General features: G+C 40.3%; 1 protein-coding gene across 21 annotated transcripts in view; it reads right to left on the reverse strand.

Annotated features, from left to right (window-relative positions):
* kif1aa (kinesin family member 1Aa) overlaps window positions 1–17,062 on the reverse strand; it is a 90,886-nt gene that overhangs the window by 9,900 nt on the left and 63,924 nt on the right. For 9 of the 21 annotated variants that reach the window (XM_088615294.1, XM_088615268.1, XM_088615254.1 and 6 more), the window contains 10 exons: window positions 15,837–15,945; window positions 15,496–15,562; window positions 13,931–14,015; window positions 13,223–13,328; window positions 9,084–9,110; window positions 3,890–3,913; window positions 1,441–1,555; window positions 1,009–1,142; window positions 668–729; window positions 69–214 (listed from right to left, as the gene is read on the reverse strand). In XM_088615294.1, the coding sequence (XP_088471420.1) occupies window positions 69–214; window positions 668–729; window positions 1,009–1,142; window positions 1,441–1,555; window positions 3,890–3,913; window positions 9,084–9,110; window positions 13,223–13,328; window positions 13,931–14,015; window positions 15,496–15,562; window positions 15,837–15,945 (875 nt within the window). The remainder of the gene's footprint in view (window positions 1–68; window positions 215–667; window positions 730–1,008; window positions 1,143–1,440; window positions 1,556–3,889; window positions 3,914–9,083; window positions 9,111–13,222; window positions 13,329–13,930; window positions 14,016–15,495; window positions 15,563–15,836; window positions 15,946–17,062) is intronic. The other 12 variants (XM_088615284.1, XM_088615319.1, XM_088615415.1 and 9 more) reach the window with 3 other exon arrangements.

Here is a 17,062-nt window from a genome sequence, read left to right on the forward strand (position 1 = left end):
GGTTTCTCGGGATTAAAGACAGAGCAGGAAGAATGTGTTTTGTATCAGCAGCCCCAGCTTGCACTGACCTCCTGCAGCAGGCTGAGCTTCTCCAGCTCCCACTGGTGGTCCAGAATGAGGCTGTCGCTGCGGGGCCTCCAGCCAGCCAGGTTCTCCTCGCCGCGGACGTAGGCCACAGAGGTGTCCAGGACCCTCCTGCGCCGCCTCTGCATGCCTGGGAAACCAGAGCAGACAAGCCAGGTGAACCGTGAGAGGCTCTACAGAAACACCCTTCAGGAACAAGTTTAGAAGCCTTTACATCGTTCTGTCTGCAGTTCTGTGCCCTTCTGTTCTCAAAGTGCTGAAAACAAAACTCGAAATGTTTGTCCTTGGATGGAAATAGTATTTATTTTGTTTCACTCTTAGTATTTGTTTCCTGTAATGGTACTTGGCTCTCTACAGTGAGTTCTCTACTCCGATTTCAGTGAGGATGATGTTACCTACAAAAATCCCAAATGCTTTCAACAGTCCTATTGCCTAACAGAAAGTGACATGTTTTTATAACCGAAGTCTTTCTGAATCAGTTCCACTGAAATTGACTACAAATAATACCCTCTGCAGCCTTCTGCCACAAAAGTATAGAACAGGAAGACAGATTGACCCCAAGCAAGAACTGAGACACTCTTACCTGGACTTCCTGCATCGGCCTGGTGGCACAGACTGACTTCATACACCCCAGTGACACGGTTACTGGGGACAGAAGGACAAAGCTTCAGCTCACCATGCGAGTCGATTGGCATTATATCGCACAGAAACAGAGAAAGCATTGCTCTTTGTAACCACCGTATTGTGTGTTAAAAGGAATCATCGCCTTCCTATTTTTTTCTCAATTTTAAAACGCAGATTCTTGCTTCCTTAGGGCTGTCGTAGAATTAGCCCTCTCCATATCTCAGCCCGTTCATCTTCCCGCCAGAGCTTCTTGTCAATTCTCAGGAACACCCCATCCTCAAGCTGCTTAGGAAGGCTCACCTCTCTGATGCTTTCAAGCTTCCGCTACCAAAGAGATTTCGGATAGAGCGGGATGCTGGCAATTTGGCATCCCTGGAGTAGAACACCATGCAGAAATCTTTGGTTATCACTGTCGGTTGGGTGCAGTTCTCCATCTGTCGTACAAGAAAAGAGTAAAAATGACCTTTGTTGTGCTAAGGCCAGACGGATGACTAACTCTGAGAATTCTGAATGTAACTTTTAATCTTTAAAAACGTATATATATTTTTCTTTTTGATTAAACATCATATCATTTACATAATAGTGGTAGTTACCTGCATTTTACAAATATTCCTTGCTGCATATTTTATTTGAGGGTTCCAACTGACACTCTCCTGTTTATTAATCTGATAGCACCAGAGAAGTTTCTTTAAAGTTACGATCAACGTGAAAAGAAAGCACAGGCCCAGTTACCTCCAGGTAAGCGGAGAGGGTCATATAGATTTTCTCGCCGTAGGGGGTGACACGGTTCAGCAGCAGGGAATTGTGCATGGAGCTATCCCAGGCTGCCTCGAAACGATAGAAGGTCCTATAGAGAAGCACACAAGGAAAGCCAACATTCCAGGTGTTGTCAGATGGAATTTTCCATGAATGTGTTGCTAAAGATATGAAGAATGGTGCAGTCTGACTCACACTCATGACAATCAACAGAACCTAACGTTTCTGGGCTGTTAGAGGCCAGTGTATTTAGATGCAAATTCAATTTGTTTCACCGTTTGGGCTGTCTTGGTTAGGCAAAACTTATTTTTATTTTGTAACATCCATGTTTTTGTTAATGCCATTGAATATTCAATGATAAAAAGCGGATACAATTAACTTTCCAAGTTTTAAAATGTCCCATCTGATCTGTAAGACAACGGACCAGTCAGGTTTCTGATTGCTGACCACTGTTAACTGGTGCAAAGCATAATCTATTATCAAACTGGGACATGTTTAGCTTACTCAGCCTTCTCCTATTCTATTATAAAAGAATTTGAAAAGCTTCTAAGAGGAGCCAAGCTGTTTGAACTGTTTACAACTAGGTAGAGGAAGATAAATGAGGAGTTAAATTCATCTGCATGGAATTTGAGTTCTTGAGCTAATCAAATGGTTCATCGTCCTCTGAGAAAGTACTTTCACTTCAATTTAAAACTGGGATACACAACTCTAGTCCTGGAAGCCTAACGTTTCTATAGGTTTTCATGCCACCGGAGCTCTTGATCTAATTCTGACAGTAAGTGTCTGAACCAGACTAAATTAAAACATCTCTTTAGGTGCTTAAAAAATAAAAAGACCTACAGGTACCGTATGACCTCCAGAGGACTAATTTAAAATAGCTGTGTCTTAATACCATCTGTTTGTAAGCTAATGTTCCAAGATAGCAAATTAATGCGAATGTGCTTCCCTGCTCTCCTCTCCGGCATCTGGCAATCACAGGCTGTTCCATGTTAAACAGGAAAGACAGCAGACAGACCACTGATGGATGACAACAAATGGGGTCAGGAAACACTCAACTGGAGAGGAGGCAATAGCACAGTTGCACTGTTTTTCTTAAGTGCCTGAACACAGGAGCACGGCAAAACCTGCAGGGCAGGCTGACCTTTCCAATAACAGATTTACCTTCAGACATATCAAATTCCCCATGATGCTCCTGGAATCAGAACTCTGAACGCCTAGGATGAGTAACAAGCTATTTTCATAAATTGCAATGCAATAATAAGGGGGTTCCTATTCAGCACCTGATGCAGAAGGGAAAGCTACATATTTTGAAATAAATAAATTAAGTCTGAATCGAATGAAAAAATCTAATTTCTTTCTTAGATGGATGCAACAACTGTATGCAGTTTTAGGAGTCTGCTCTGAATCAACAAATACTGTAAGGCTTTGTAAGTGTAACGATTAAATACTTCTTGTATGTACAGTACTATAATAAGCATTTATTTAGCAAAGCTGTTTTAAAACATTTAAGCTCTGTATGCTATTTAAGTAGGTTCTATGGAACCAACAGTCAAATATTTCTTAAATATCCGACACTGAAGAACAGCTTGAACCTTGTATTCCTGATACAAGCCTCGCTCCTCAAAGACAAGAGTTGTGCAACCCATCACTAATTTGAAATAAGATTTTGTCGATCTTAGCTGTTAATTCCTCATTTCTTATAATTGGTATTGATTTCTGTTGATTTCATTCTTTTTCATAGCATCAACTGCAAAACTGACAACTTTGTTGATCCTGAGACTCAATAATGTGATGATACTGAACATGAAGCAAGCTATGCAGATGTAGGGACTGGGTGTCAGGTATGAACAGAAAGTGACTCATACTCTTTGATAACTTATAACACAAATGTAAAACACTGCTTATTCCTGCTAGATAACAGCTGATAATACCATGCCAACTATTTTTCATCATGAAAGCCCTTATCATAATTAAAGTCAAAAGGATGATTATGACAAAATACTCACAGTAAGGGCTGAATATGTATGTGAATAGAAATGGTAAAGAAATGACTGCTTATGTTCTACCAATGATCAGTAGACTTTGGTATCCTGTGTAGAATCCTGGCTGAGGTACTGTTCATAATTAACATGAATAGACAATAAGGCACATTCTTTGACAGCTCATCACAGGAGACATAATACACGTCTTTTTGAAGGACAACATCAATTCCATGACACATATCGGATAAACACTCACAAAACTTTGGATTTAGACAGAACCCACATGCAACAAAAAAACATAAATCAAGGGCCATTTGTTATTATTGATTTCTGTGTGAAGGACAAAGACAAAATCCATACAGAAGAGAGAGAGGGGATGAGACATAGGGAGGCAGACAGAGAGAAGGAAGGAGGGTGCAAGAAGGGAGAGGGGTGAGATATACCTATGATCAATTCCCAACGAAATGCTTTGAGAGGAAGGAAACCAGCAAAAGAATAAAATGTGAGAGTTAAGAAATAGTTATGGCAGTGGGCATTGTGAAGCAGATGCATTTTCCTTCTGGGTTTTCCAGCTCCTCTTATTCAGAAAATAACATGGGCACACATTTCTAATGGGATCGAGTAGCAGCTCCTGCCAAGCCATTATTAAAGGCCTAAGCATGCCTGCATATCTCACTATTCTCTGTTTTACTGTTCTTGATTAATAGCTCGGGCTCTGTGAATGTAAAGAGTATAACTGTACAACCTAAGAAATTGATTGGGCAATACAAAAAAAATTTCATTTTATGCAACGCATCTTCTTTGTTCCCAAATTGAAAAGCCCATTTCCAACTTTCACTTTATTACTAAATTTTGTTGATGAATAAAGGAAACTGAAGGCAGAAATATGTCCTCTCATATATGAATCTTACTCAATTCTCTACTCTCACAGTGCCTCTTGTAAGTGGCAGTTATTGAAATTCTAAAGGACAAAGCTGAACAAAAGCAATTGCACTAGAGATGACTTATACCTCATAATTATACATTTTACTGTGGAGTGCCTGTGTTTAATAATAACAGAGCAGTCCAATGGAAGGCTCTAATCCAGCTCTCTTTAAAAAATATAGACAATGTTTTCTTTCTTGTGTTTACCACATTTTGTTGCTGCATGCAACTGTTAATTTGGGTGCAAAATGTTTTTAGTTGGAAAACACCAGCAAAAGCCTCCTGTATCACCCAGAAGGAAAAGAGCTGCAGGTATTAAGTACGTTAAAAGGTGAAGAACAGTTGTGTTTCTACGGAAGGCAGGGACAGGAAAGTTAAATGAAGTCCAATAAAGGGTTATTAAGGAATAGGTGAAGCACCACCCCAAAACCAGCCTTGGTCCAGCTCCATCTTTAAAGACACCCACCTTCAGAGCACTGGGTACCCTTTTCGAGCGTTCTCAAAGGTATAGCCTACCCTCTATTTTCCTTCAGTGTAAAAAGCTGAAGGAAGTTCTTGTCACAAGACTCAAGAACATCTTAGCTTTCCAGGTAGCATTTAAGTTCACTTTTGGCAAGAAGTCAAAAAGAGACTGTTCAAATATTCCACAGGAACCAGAAATACCTGGAATACAGTTCTGAAATATGTGTACTGTAAATGGCAAAAAAATCCTTTAATAATTCTGTAGTTTGTTTCAACATATCATAGAAATTTAAAATTATGGCACTATCAAAATTCAAGCCCACTATATCAGTACCGCAAAGTACATCCCATTCTGTTACCATTGTGTTACCCAGATACACAACAGCAGGATTCAAGTTGTCTTCCCTGGAGTACTCAGTTTGTCGCACTGAGTAATCCAGAATTACTCTGCTCTGGCCTGAGTAATCCAGAATTCACTTTGAGCAGTTTTGTAATAGGCAACAGACAATTGTAAGCATTGCAAAACCAGAGCAAGCTGACAAGACAAAGTCAACAGTCTTCCCCTTGAAATACTTGTACAGTAAATCCTTTACATACTGTATGTCCTGCGTAATTTCTTTTTCACTGAGGTACAAGTACCCAATACTTTGGATGGGGAAGTGGTAGCCCAGTATCCCCAATACAGCAGGCTGCTAAAGGATGAATGCTTGATAATATTTATAAGCAATCAGCTTGCCGCTATCGAGAGACTGCTTTCTGCAAAGACCTCAGGTGGAATCCAAGAGCCTTGCACCTCGGAATCTCAACTTCTAAATAAACTAAACACTTATTGCTCTACATACTGGCTGCAAAATACTTTTCGCTTGTGTTCTGTCAGCTTTTACGGGCCTTGCCAGAAAATAAAATCTAAAACGAACTTGACCAAATTCATATTATTCTGAAGTGGTGTATAACAGTTATACAACTTAGACCATATTTTGACATTTTAGCAATATTGTGGTTGATCTAGTAACACGCAAAGGCCTTTATCTTTAGTACATCTGTTGTTATCAGATGATTAATCTTAATCGAATGGTATCCAGAACTTTACGTACTTCTAGAACACAATTTCCCACATCACTTGTCTTCTTGGTAGAAAATTTCTGATCTCTAGATAAAGATTTGTTTCTCAGTCCTTAGTATTTTCTTTCTTTTCTTTCAGATTTCAAAGTTCTAAATGGAATAGAGGTTTGTCTGTTATGTCTCTATGTTTTGGAAGAATGATATAACAGACAAACTAAATCTAAAAAGACAAAACAAACATAAATGGCAACTGCTGTACATACCATGATCAGGGAAAATACTGTAGTTACTTCACTCTTACACACTAGTGTTCATTCAGCAGGAGGTAGACAGTTATCTGATTTTAGATGCTTATTGTCTGTATATTTTTTGTTGACACCTGTCAATTCTGAGGTGAAACATTTTTTTTCCTGAAAGAAACAAACTACACAGAAAAGATCAAACTTTAACGTAGACACAGCCAACCGCATTATATAGCCTTACAATTGGAAATGATAGATTCTCAGCTAGATGGACTGTAATAAAGAGTGTAATTTCTGTCTCTAATGTTTTTTTGAGTGGCAAATGGGTCCTCATGACAAGGGTCACATTTTAAGATTTTAATTGCTTCAGGGAGAACTAATGTTTTGCCTAAAAGTTGACAGGTGCATGTTTACATTTCTAAATCATTTACAGATTTAAAGATGCCCTCCAGAATGCAAATATGTGGAATCATAAAAGTCAAGATATGTAATATTATATTGTAACGCATACGGCCGACATCACAGGTTGCGAGAGCTGGCTTACCAGCGCGGTGACATCACCGCCCTTCCCTGTGAATAGCAGGGATCACACCCGCCCGGCTGAGGGGAGATTTCCCATTAGCTCAAGTGGCTGGGTCCCTGTTGAGTGATGCCGGAGGCCTGGGTTTGAGTCCCCAGCGGTGCAGGGCCATGTGAACCCGAGAGTGCTACAATATTGATAAGTGTGTATGAACCCCTTAATAAGATACAGCAGGTGTGACTCCCACCACTGACAACAAATATTGGAGATATTTTGTTTTTTCTTTTCATGGGAATTAACCATAATATTTTTTTTTCTCCCAGACATCTGTCATTTAGAAACTGCATTTGCGGTACCACTACAGCCCAACATGGAGGGAGTGAGGACACCAAGATGTCGACCTGCTCTCCAAGCTGTAGATGTCGCAGTGCCTACAGCAGTGTTGGCTACAATTGGTGGAGTGATGCAGCTCTTGGTGACACCACTGCAAGGTGACAGGTGACAGGTCAGCCTGGGCATTCAAAGCGTATAACCAGTGATGTCTGAATTATAAAGTTCATCTTACACTCTGAAAGGTACTTTCACTTATTGAGCCGCTTAGAGCCTGTTCGTCTGCAGTGAGTCGCTTTCTCCAGTCTTTAGTGCCAATGTCACCCTTGGAAATATTTTCATATATATATTAATACATTACACTGCAGCTTGGAATAGCACATTTTCAGAATTATTTCACTAATTTAGACTTAAATGTTTCAGAAGCTGTTTTTCTTAAGTTTTTTCTGGATGCCCTCTTGATAGCTGTAATTCCACAGGTTGAAGAAGGTTGTAATTCCACACACTTGAAGAAGGCTACACTGCCGAAATGTTGTATCTCTTTTCTTTTCCTTTCTGTGTGGAATAAACAATTACCTGTTCCTTCGCAGCCTATGCAAGCTGAAGCGGCTACCTACTTGAACTTGTTGCCTTTTCTAACTAATGGGTTCCTAAGCCTTTCTAGCAAAGCACCCCAATTAATGGCACAGTGTCCTTTCACAGCTCATCTTGCTTTGAAGGGGACTTCCTTACGATGAAGTGTAGTCCCCTACAATTCTATCTCACACTTAGTTTTCAGTGCAAATAGGACATTAGACCAGGAAATGCACATCACCATACCGAAACACATGAGAATGGTGTCCCCAACCGACTTTAGGTCCCAACCCATCGTTTCAGAACCCATGACTTAAATCAAGAGCATGAGAACAGTTAGAAATTAGAGGAGGCCACTCAGACCATCAAGCTTAAAACAGCGCCCCCTGTTTTTGGTTGTAAATGTACTGTATTTCCAGAAAGTTCCATTTTCTTCTTGTCCATTTTCCCAGTTGACAGCCTTTTTTTGAAATCTGTAACACACACACACATCTGATGGACAAACGTTTGTTTCTTTTGGTCCAGTCTGCCTGCATATTATGAAGAACAAAATGAAGCATGTATTTTTAACTTACTCTGCAGTGAACCCTCATAACAGCCTTGCAGTTTTTTTATTACTGATTATGTTGCATTATGAGATTGGTCTATTTATTCTCCAGTCCAGTGAGGTCGGCACTCCAAAACACATTGAAGTTTCCATATTAGTGTCTTCATGAAAGGATGAAATCAAAAGATCAGTTTTGTTCAAAATGTATTTCTGGATTATGTATAACCTGCATTTTGGAAGCGTAAAAAGATACGAACAATGTTTATGTAAATAAATAAGGAGGTGTTCAATAAAGTAGTTGCTAAAGGTGTACTACTAGGCACTGTAAAATACTCCCATCCTTAAAGCAGGAGTTTGTAGCTTTCCATACATATAAAAGTGAAATACAGTTTTTGATTATTAAACTGAATTATTAAATGATAATATCTCCTGAATAAAAGGCAAAAAAGATATAAACTCAGACAAAAGAATTGCTTAAATCTAGTTTTCCATGGTTTCTCCTAAGTAAGGTTTTTTATGGCAGAAAACTAAAAACTCTGGCTTTAATGTTTATAACTTGCTACTGAAAGAAATGCCAGACAGGAAAGGGATTACTGATTTCTACAGCACCTCAGCAAAAATGCAGCCAGACCACAGCCCAGAGAAGCAAAGCGAATCATGCAGCCTCTGTTTGCCATGAGTTAGTAGCAAACTAACAGCAGTTCAAAACACCCTCTACATCCAGAGGGGTCTTTGCAGAAAAATTCTCCTTCACATGTCAAACCGAACCCAGAGGGAAAGAAAGAAGGAAACAGGACACAAAGAAAGCAAGGAGGGAACAGTGAGTGAGACCAGCGAACCAGAGAGCCCGAAACAGAGTCAAAACAATGGCAAACAATCACATGGATCAGACCGGAGAGATGAGGACAGGGTTGGATGGAGAGAAGAAAAAATTCCAAACTGAAGAGAATGAGAGGAGAGGGATTTGAAAATAATACCTAGGCATATCCGAATCAAGAAACTGTCTGCAAAAACACAAAACAACATTCTGTTAGTGGAAGAAATGTCAGCAACAGCATGTCCTATAATGGCAACGCGACGCTGAGCAGAGGCCTAAATTCTCGTGAGGCCCTGGAACTCAGCTGTTCCCTTTTTCTTTTCACTGGGGACTTTTTCCTTAAGCAGGATGCCTTTCCCCGGACTTTTTAAAGTAAAGAAAGACTTTTCATTTTAGCTATCAGAGACTAGGGAACGGAGTGCCAAGGCCTGCGGTAGTTGTATAATATTGAGCTAGACTTCTGCTCAGACCCCCTTCATTGCTCCTCCATGTTTTGTTTTTCTTACTTTACGCCTTTAGCAATGGATAAGCAAACCCAGCCTGAAGCATGGAATTAGTCCCAGGCAGGAGAGGGATAAGACATTAACAGCAAAGCAGTGTGGTTAATCCGTCAGAGAGGAGGTCACTGAAGGAGAATGTGGGCTCGGTTTGGAACTTGTTTTCTTTGTCCCATCTGTACTCTAGAGACATCTGGGAACACATTGCTTAGGTATACAGTTCAGGTACGGGATGCTAATTGACAAATGTCCAAACAAAGAGAGGCAAATAAATGAGGGAGTCAAACTTGCTAGAAAAGCGCTCTTATTTTCTTGAAGGTCATGCCAGTGCAGGCCGAATGTGCATCTTTGTGAGAATGTGGAAGGGACTATCCACAGATTCTAGGGACTGGGGTGGGAAGTGCAGGAAAACCTTTGCAGGGAATTGGGAGAGGAGTCTCGTGAGAATGGGGAATGTGAGAACCAAAACGGGGGGGGGGTGAACATTGAAGTTTGGTTTAAGTTAGCATTCAAAAGCCTTGTGCCAAAAAAATCAAATAAAAAGCACAGCTCAAAATACTTCAACACAATCCGCCCCTTGGGCTCAGGCTGGCAGAAATGTGAAATGTGAGAAGAGTTCCCCGTTTGCTGGGACAGTTTCTGAGTGGAGCTGCCATCAGAGTCCCTCAGATTCAATCACATTGTGAAAATAAAACATGCAAAAGAAAAAAGAAGTACTAATGTGCAAATACAGGACTTACAACAAGCTTGCTGTTGATGGGAGATAGTGAGCTGACATGTATGATCAGAATAAGTACCAGAGGGTGAGTTAGGAAGGAGAGACAGAACAAGCGTGATTGCTGAAGGGAGGGAGTGATGAGAAAGTGCTGGAAAACAGCTGGAGTCACACAAACAGCTGGTGTTAGGACACAGGAACAGCAGCACAGAATAACAGCACAGTGGAAGCGAAACTGCAAGCAGGTGCCAGCACAGTTGTGTTTCATGTAAAGAAATATTATTTACTGGAGTAACATTCTGTGGGTATTCTTGTGTCATTCTGAATTGACTCTTTGAAGTTATGAATGAGCACATATGGCAGTACAGCAGGCTCATGTTTCCGCTGTCTTGTGAACCCAGACATTTATAACTGCCACACAAAGGCAGCCCACTGCAGTTCATGCTTTTTTGTTCATTCACCCCAGCTACGTCTAAAAGATCCAACTGGTAAGATATCACTTTTAAATAGAAAGGGGAAACAATAATTGCCTACATTTTCTCATAATACATTTTGCTTCTCAAACTAGGAAACACATAAAAGTATATCATATACTTTTTTGACATGAAATAATTCAGCATTATGTTGTTGAAAGTTAATAATATAAAAATGTTTCTATTTCCCCCTCATGTTAATGAAACAAAAATGCAAAAGGTTTGGTATAAATACTTTCATACCTTTCTAATCTAAAAACTTATTTCTAGAAAATTTTTTATCTTACTTTGCTACAGTACTAAAAATAAGAAAACAATACTGAATTTAATAGCACACAGTAGAAAAATAAATGTTATAGGTTCTGCCTCATAGGTCGGGAGAAGTGCATTTCAAGGTACAAAATGAGAACAGAACAAACGACACAGATGTATTTAACAGCCAGTTCAAGTTAGCAATCCAGTTAGTGGTAGTGAATAACTCATCCATAACTTCAAATACTCAATCGTAATATATGTAGGAATCCCTCAAATGCTGCGTCACCTTAAAGCAACGCTTCTTGGGCACAACAAATTGCAAACTGCATGCTACACATGGCAGTTTTAAATTCTTAAAAAAAACATTCATTGGAAGATACTTGGCCTGGTCTATATACCACTAGAACAGGGTTCCGGCTCTTTATTCCTGTTATTCATAGTGAGTGACCTCCTTGATCTAGACAGATAGAACCACCTTTTGTTTTGCAGAGCATCAGCTGCTTCAGTAAAGGAAAAGTTAGGGAAATGGGGTAGGGGGGTTAAAAAGAAAGAAAAAATCAGTTCCGTTCCAGCTGCACATCTCTATTGTGTTTGTACTGTATTTCTCTCTGTAATAGGAGCCGTGCACTGGTGTGTAGATATTATCGCTATCTCAATGCAGGTTTTAACATATTTTATTGCTGAATCTTTTACCCATCACTTTCTCAAATCTTTTTTTTGGTTCTGGCAACAAAGAAAACATTGCAGTTGTTTTTATTGAGTTATCTTCAAAGTAAAGATGCTTAGATTAGAAGTCTGTGGAGGATGGGAAACTGAACAAATCCAATGGATAAGAGTTCTGAGTTTCAGTGTGCAAATCATTGTGACTACATCACACCACTCATAAAAGGATTTAATTTTTCAGAAACTGTACAAATGACAATGTAAGAACACTGGGCTGAAGTAAGGTGGACAAAAGACAAAAGAAGTGTTCAGAGTAGCAGACAACAGCTTGGACTCAGCCCTGTTACAGTGGCACTGAAATGTTGTGAATGGTGTTGCTGAATAATGCAGTTGTTCAAGAGTAGAAAGTGACACTACATGTATGTAAAAATCACTGAGTGGGAGTATTCAGTGGTCAAAGTGCTGAGCGTTATTGTAGAAGAGTGTTTTTGCTCAACTGAGACAAACTCCCAAATCACGCATCCGCTCCAAAGACTCCCAATTCTAACCACTTCACCTTCAAGAAATAATTGATGTGTAAAAATCAAGAGAATGAGGCCCTACAAAGATGCAGCAAAAAATACAACACGTGCATTGACAGTACTAGGCTGAGTCAGAATGCCACTTGGCTGTTTAGGAAAAGCTTTTGCATGTTAATTAAAACTCAACATGAAGTCTAACTCTATGAGACCAAAAAAATTCCTCATGTTTATATTGGTTTGACCATGAAGAAGTCAGTTGTTTTAGCGCTGTGTCATTCTGTGCTGTGCAGGTCTCACACGAAGGTGCTTACTGTACCGGGGAACTGAAGGCTACGATCTTTTTGCAGACCTCTGCAGTGATCACAGCATAGACACTTGGGGCCATGATTTTAAAAGTTTAGTTTGAAAGATTTAGAAGAAGGACAGAGCCTTGAAGAGACTGCAACCCGCAGTTCGCTGCTAGTTGACTGGAGTAGGGGAGTAACATTGAGGAGTGGCTATTGTAGAAAGGAGATGGGAGCACATTGGAAGATGGCGTGCCCATCACTAGAAAAATCCCATGATGTTTTTCCTCATGAAAGGATAAAAGGGTGTTTCATCTGGAATAGTAAAATTTGAAAGAAGGGAGTATACTGTATATATCAGCAGTCCCATTAAGTACAGGAGGGCTCACAGAAGGTCCACTGCATTTAGGTTATTAAAGTGGATCCCAAAGGAGTGAACACTTAGACACTGTGATAGAAGAAAAAGGGACATGAAGATGTAAAATATTACACCAGTGTTCATAAGTATATTTTTACTGCCCCCTGCAAATTTAGTCTTCTATCTGTGTGTTTCTAGCATGAGATGAACTCGAAGGCATAAAACAATTTCTCATTAAAGTTTTCAAAAAGATCATCTTCACTCCTTTTTCAGATTTATTCATGATCTACAGTATTTGACTCAAAAAGTAAGGGACAATGCACTATGGTGCAGTGTGTAAACAGTTTATCTTTCAGTCTGTTGTATATGTCACAGAAATGGACATTTCAACACTATGACTGAAACGGAGTTATTTTAGCTGTCTGTAATGCACAGAAGCTCATTGAATTCTCCCTGGAAATAAGTTCTCAGGGCATTCCCAAGAGTGGGGGACGTGGGTTTGTGGGGGAGAAGGAGTGAGGCGGTGGGCATACCTGTCATCCTGTGATGGGTGGATGTACCCTGCTGACAGGATGTTGAGGGACAGGATGTTGGGGTCAATGATGGTCTCGTCAGCTTCAGGAGTGTTGCGGATACGTCCTGAGGAAAAAGGGTCAAATCAGAACCGATCAAGGAAAACTCACTTCCTTTCATAAGCTGCAATATGATTTTTAATAAAGTACTGTGAAAATGTTACATTCTGATATCAGCACATCGGAATCATCATATGAGATTCTCTAGATAGATTTTAAATTTTATCAAACCATATATTCCTGCATAAATTAATAGGCCTTGGCTATTCTATATTAACTCTGTGCACACCTAATTAGTGAAAGTAGGATGCAGGTCAGTTAGTTATTTTGGGTTTTGTGTGACATTTAACTGGAAACAAAGGCAAAGTTGCATTATTATTCATCCACAAAAATCATGCCCGAGGATCAATTATAAAAAGAAAACAAAGTTTTGCATCTGGTTTACTTGAATAAAATATGTTGGGGTAAAGTTTTATGTTGCATTTGTAATTTATATATCAGTAGTCTTTATTCAGTGGGGTCAAATAAATGCACAGAGGACTAAAAACCAGCCAAATCTGGCACTGTAGTAGCACTGTGGTGGTCCATACAGAATCTTACTCACAAGGCACAAGCCTGTTTTGTGCCCTCAGTACGTGCATAAACAGTACATATTACACAGAAACTTACCCACAACCAGCTCCCTGACCTCTTTCCACTCAATGTCACTCCCTGTCTCATGCACGATGGTCACCGTGATTCTCCGCTGGATGCCCTGTTGGGAGAAACGGAAGAGGGTTCTCATTTCTTGCCTTGTGACCCACCACAGTGTGGTGATGCTGACCTGTGTTTCACTTTCTCACGTTACCACTAGAACAGACAGCTCTTGGCTCAGCTACAGTCTTGTCCAAGCAGCTGTGGTTAGATCGCCACAATTATACTATATATAAAAATACTGTAAACAGGTGCCGTCCTTCGGATGAGACGTAAAACCGAGGTCCTGACTCTCTGTGGTCATTAAAAATCCCAGGCGTTTCTCGAAAAGAGTAGGGGTGTAACCCCGGCATCCTGGCCAAAATTTCCCATTGGCCCTTACCAATCATGGCATCCTAATAATCCCCATCTATGAATTGGCTACATTACTCTACTCTCCTCCCCACTGATAGTTGATGTGTGGTGCGCGTTCTGGCGCACTATGGCTGCCGTCGCATCATCCAGGTGGATGCTGCACATTGGTGGTGGTAGAGGGGAGTCCCCATTACCTGTAAAGCACTTTGAGTGGAGTGTCCAGAAAAGCCCTATATAAGTATAAGCAATTATTATTATTATTATTATTATTATTATTATTATTATTATTATTATTATAATTATTAATTACTTTACCCCTCCTTTCTACATCCATTGCCGTTTCTTGACTTAGATTGACATGTAGAAAGAATTCACATAAGCAAAACTGAAAATGTAAATCCTGGAAAGTCTGCAAACAAATAAAGAGGTATAGAGGCCAATTCACAACAAAAGCGTTTCTGAAGCGTTTTTTTAATCGTCCAACTCACAGATCATATACGCTTCCATTTTAACCAATGTTTCAATCCACACCGGCTCTGCGAGACGCACGTCTCACGTCTGTCCTCTCCGTCCTCCAGCATTTCTTTCCACTCTGAGTCTATTTTTTTCCACTTGCACGCATGAGTGAAGCATAAACCCCACGGAGATCCATTCAAATCACTCAAACCTCATACTTTCTATACCCAGTGAACTATATAAGCACAATCTACAATAATATAATGAATCTTCAACTTAATTATAAATGTTAATTTAAGATAAACTCGCTACAGGGAATATCCACAACAGCTGTAATTAGGAAGCTAACGAACCAATTCAACTTCTGAACAATCAATACAGACTCAAAACGAAAACAAAATCTTCAGTACGTTCACTTACCCATAACTGATAATTGGTTACCACAAAATATCGTTTTCCAGAAAACAAACGAGAGCTGCTGTTCCTCTTTTCCCGCCTGTAGCGTTTGAATACGGAACGCAACTGTCAGAGTTGGTGTGGATTGGACGGCTGGTCTCTTACGCTACGCTTTCGCTGCGCTGACATGTTGCTTCTGGTGTGAACTCGGGGTAAATGTGAACTATAAAGGTGCTTGTGAACTAAACTAGGAGAACATTAGGAGGGTTTGTTCTGATCAGACCTGTGAGTATTAAGGCCTCATCAATGACTGAGCAAGGATGTGGAAACACTACCTGATGCAGCAGGAACGTCCCATGGCAGGGCATGCCTCCCCTGTGATCAACTACGGCAGGGATATAGCTGGGAAGGAAAAAGAGGATTTTATTTCCTGTGAATCCCTTCCAAGAACACAAGGCTTTCTGCATTTTTAGGATGATGGATAAGACCCACTATGAAACAGTATGACCTGGAAAATCAAATGTATTCAGTATAAAATGTTTTTAATGCAGTAACTGGACTAACATTTTACATGAGAAGGATGGAGTATTAGTATAGTGTTCTGCATCTCTGGTTTACTCATTGTTTGCTGAATCATCTGGCCATTCATTCACCAGGAAGAGCCGGGCCCACTTACTCTCCATTGGCTTCCAGCTCGCAGATCTCGAAGAAGACCATCAAGTCGTACTTGCAGTGGCAGGGCCCCGCGGTGGTGCGGGTCAGGGTGCTCAGCTTGGTGGCAGGCACTGTGAGGAGGCACAGGTGATAATGACACAGAGACACAGCCCGGAACACACAGACCACCACACCCCACCCCAGCCCGCACTGGGACCAGATTCAGGACAGGCTGCAGGAGGGAAGAGTCATTAGAGTGACCGAGAAGGGTCAGTATCCGGTGACCTTAAGGCTCTGGTCAACAACCGACCACTTTTCCAGGACCTCCAACTCGTGTCAGCTGCTTCCTTTCAAAGTGTCAATGGTCTGGACTTGGTATAAGGTCTCTGGGAAAGCAAGGGAACCCAAGAATACTCTGTGATACTATACTCAGTTACAGAAAGGGCATTTTCCCTTGATTGAGCATACTTGATTTGATGATTGACACTTCCTTTTCTTTTGATGAGTTTTTAAAAGCTTTCTCAAGTTTATGGTATTGTATGTAGACAAGCTCGATCTGGATCTACCACACTTCTTTTTCTCTATTGACATACAAATTATATGTGATTTGATAAATAATATTTTACATTTAGAGGGTTCAAAGGAAGCCCTTGGTTCCAGTTAAATTAACAATGTTGATCCGGTTTTTAGCTGTTCATTGATTGAGGTTTAAACAGATTCTGTTGCACAGTCTACTGGTAGGGCACATTGCTGAAGCACTTTCAGCATTTTATAAAAATCATACCTTCTGAAGACAGGGGGCCTTTAGTGCTGTTCACACAAATAATATTTGTATTTAACTCCAAATGAGCATCATTCACAAGTGTGTGTGGTCCTGAAAATGAGTCTGGTTATGCAGAAAGGATCAGGCGAGAATAGTGAGATTTTACCAGAGAGAAAGGCAAACCTGAGAGTTTCATTCAGACAAACTCATGCTGGAGTAGAGCTGAGCCCCTCAGAGTAAACTAGATTTACCTGCTTGTGTGGAGATGAGAAATCTCTCAAAGTGCTAACACCAGATGAAAATACTTTTGGGCATTTTTTCTTTTGAAAAGTTTTTACTTCGTTGTGGCCGCCATGATAACACGCTTTAGTAGGAACTTCAAATACAAAACTGCCACCCAGGATGCCTCTTGTACATATGTAGGCTCGGCAGTTTTTTTGTTTTAAAAGTTAAAGTAACTAGACCTCACTGTGAAGTGTACTTTT

This window comes from Lepisosteus platostomus, chromosome 2 (assembly GCF_059453375.1).
Source record: "Lepisosteus platostomus isolate fLepPlt1 chromosome 2, fLepPlt1.hap1, whole genome shotgun sequence".
Lineage (NCBI taxonomy): Eukaryota > Metazoa > Chordata > Actinopteri > Semionotiformes > Lepisosteidae > Lepisosteus > Lepisosteus platostomus.